Source organism: Diceros bicornis, chromosome X, assembly GCF_020826845.1.
Source record: "Diceros bicornis minor isolate mBicDic1 chromosome X, mDicBic1.mat.cur, whole genome shotgun sequence".
Classification (NCBI taxonomy): domain Eukaryota; kingdom Metazoa; phylum Chordata; class Mammalia; order Perissodactyla; family Rhinocerotidae; genus Diceros; species Diceros bicornis.
The window spans coordinates 111,162,815-111,164,410 of NC_080781.1; the positions used below are offsets into that span (position 1 = coordinate 111,162,815).

At 43.0% G+C, this 1,596-nt stretch overlaps 1 protein-coding gene across 1 annotated transcript; it reads right to left on the minus strand.

The window, feature by feature from the left end:
• Positions 1 to 639: 639 nt before the first annotated feature.
• On the minus strand, positions 640 to 1,314 carry LOC131401394 (DNA-directed RNA polymerases I and III subunit RPAC2-like). Its single transcript, XM_058536630.1, has one exon. The coding sequence runs from the start codon at positions 1,242 to 1,244 to the stop codon at positions 843 to 845; it is 402 nt and encodes a 133-aa protein (XP_058392613.1). The 5' UTR covers positions 1,245 to 1,314; the 3' UTR covers positions 640 to 842.
• Between the last annotated feature and the right edge of the window lie 282 nt (positions 1,315 to 1,596).

Below are 1,596 nucleotides of genomic sequence, written 5' to 3' on the forward strand. Positions count from 1 at the left end.
GGCCATGCCCTTGGTGACAGAGAACTGTTCTTTTAAAAACATCATCTTATGTGCTAGTAGAGACTGAGTGCCTGATCATGGGCACTGTATTAGTTATCTATTGCTGAGTTACAATATTGTCACAAATTTAGCTGCTTAAAACACCACTCATTTATTATCTGATAGTTTCTGTGGGTCAGGAGTCTGGTCTTGGCTTAGCTGAGTCCTCTGCTCAGGGTCTCACAAGGTTGCAATCAAGGTATTGGCCTGGCTGCATTCCTTTCAAGTTCACACGGTTGTTGGCAGAATTCAGTTCCTTTCAGCTGTAGGACTGAGGTCCTTGTTTTCTTGCTGGTTGTTGACCAGCGACCTCTCTTAGTCCCAGAGATCACCTGCGATTCCTTGCCACGTGGTCCTCTTACAATATCACAGTTTAGTTCTTTTTTTGATACACATTTACATTGTAGAATGATTACCAAGATCAAAATAATTAACACATCCATCACCTCACATAGTTAACGTAGTTAACTTTTTCTTTTTTTTTTTGGTGACACTGCTTAAGATCTACTCTCAACAACTTTCAAGTATACAATACCACATTATTAACTATAGTCACCATGCTGTATTAACTATAGTCACCACGCAGTTTAGTTCTTTTTTTTTTTTTAAATAAAAGAGGGAATTTATTAGAACAATACAAAGGTTCTTGCAGGGATTCCAACAGCGGCAATGGGTCAATACCTAGAAGCACACCTTTCAGAAGGACAGATCATGATGTAATCACAAACTTCTACTTGTGGGTTTTGCAAGATCACGAAGAGAATATCCTAGAGGATAGTCTTCCCTGTAGCATGCATAAGTGACTAGAATGTGGATTTATTTCTGCTTGCTTTTTGATCCTTATATTCCTTTATGCTGGCCTCAAACTTGTCAAGCACATGGTGGCAGACATTCATGAGCTCATTCAGGCCTCTCTGAAATGGCTCAACAGCTGGAAGAGTACCTCGAGTCTGAATGCGCAAATTAATTTTGCTCTCTGAAGGATGGGTTGTAGTATAACCACAAAATTCCACTTCTGGGTTCTTCATGATCATGTAACGAAGAGAATTTCCTAGGGTATGGTCCTCCTCGTGCAATACAAATGTCACACAGTGTCTATCTGTTCCAGCTGCCTGGACCATTTCCAGGGCTGTCTTCCTCTCGCCTTCAGCCATTGAGGTCTTCAATCCAGATCTTTTTCTCTCCAGCTCCTGGTCCTCTTCCATGGCGGGGGCGGCTTCCGGGACCCTCAGGTGGTGCTGGCGGACTGGAGGCTCAGCCCTGTGTCACGAAACGTGCGGGAGAAGCAGGAAGGAAGGCCAGTTTAGTTCTTAAAGGCCAGCAGAAGCTCTCACTCCAGTCTGCCAAGATGGAGTCTTATATAATGTAACACAATCACTGCAGTGATTATCCTGTCGCCTTTACCATATTTATGTTGGCTAGAAGCAAGTCACAGGCTCTGCTTACACTCAAGGGGAAGGAATTATATAAGGGTGGACTCATTGGGGGTCACCTTAGGATGTGTCCACCACAGGCACCAAGTGACTATGAATATGAGCTCCTCATAATAAATTGGAT

Coding starts and splice junctions, on each gene's coding strand:
- LOC131401394 (XM_058536630.1), bottom strand. CDS start 1,244: ATGGAAGAGGACCAGGAGCTGGAGAGAAAAAGATCTGGATTGAAGACC.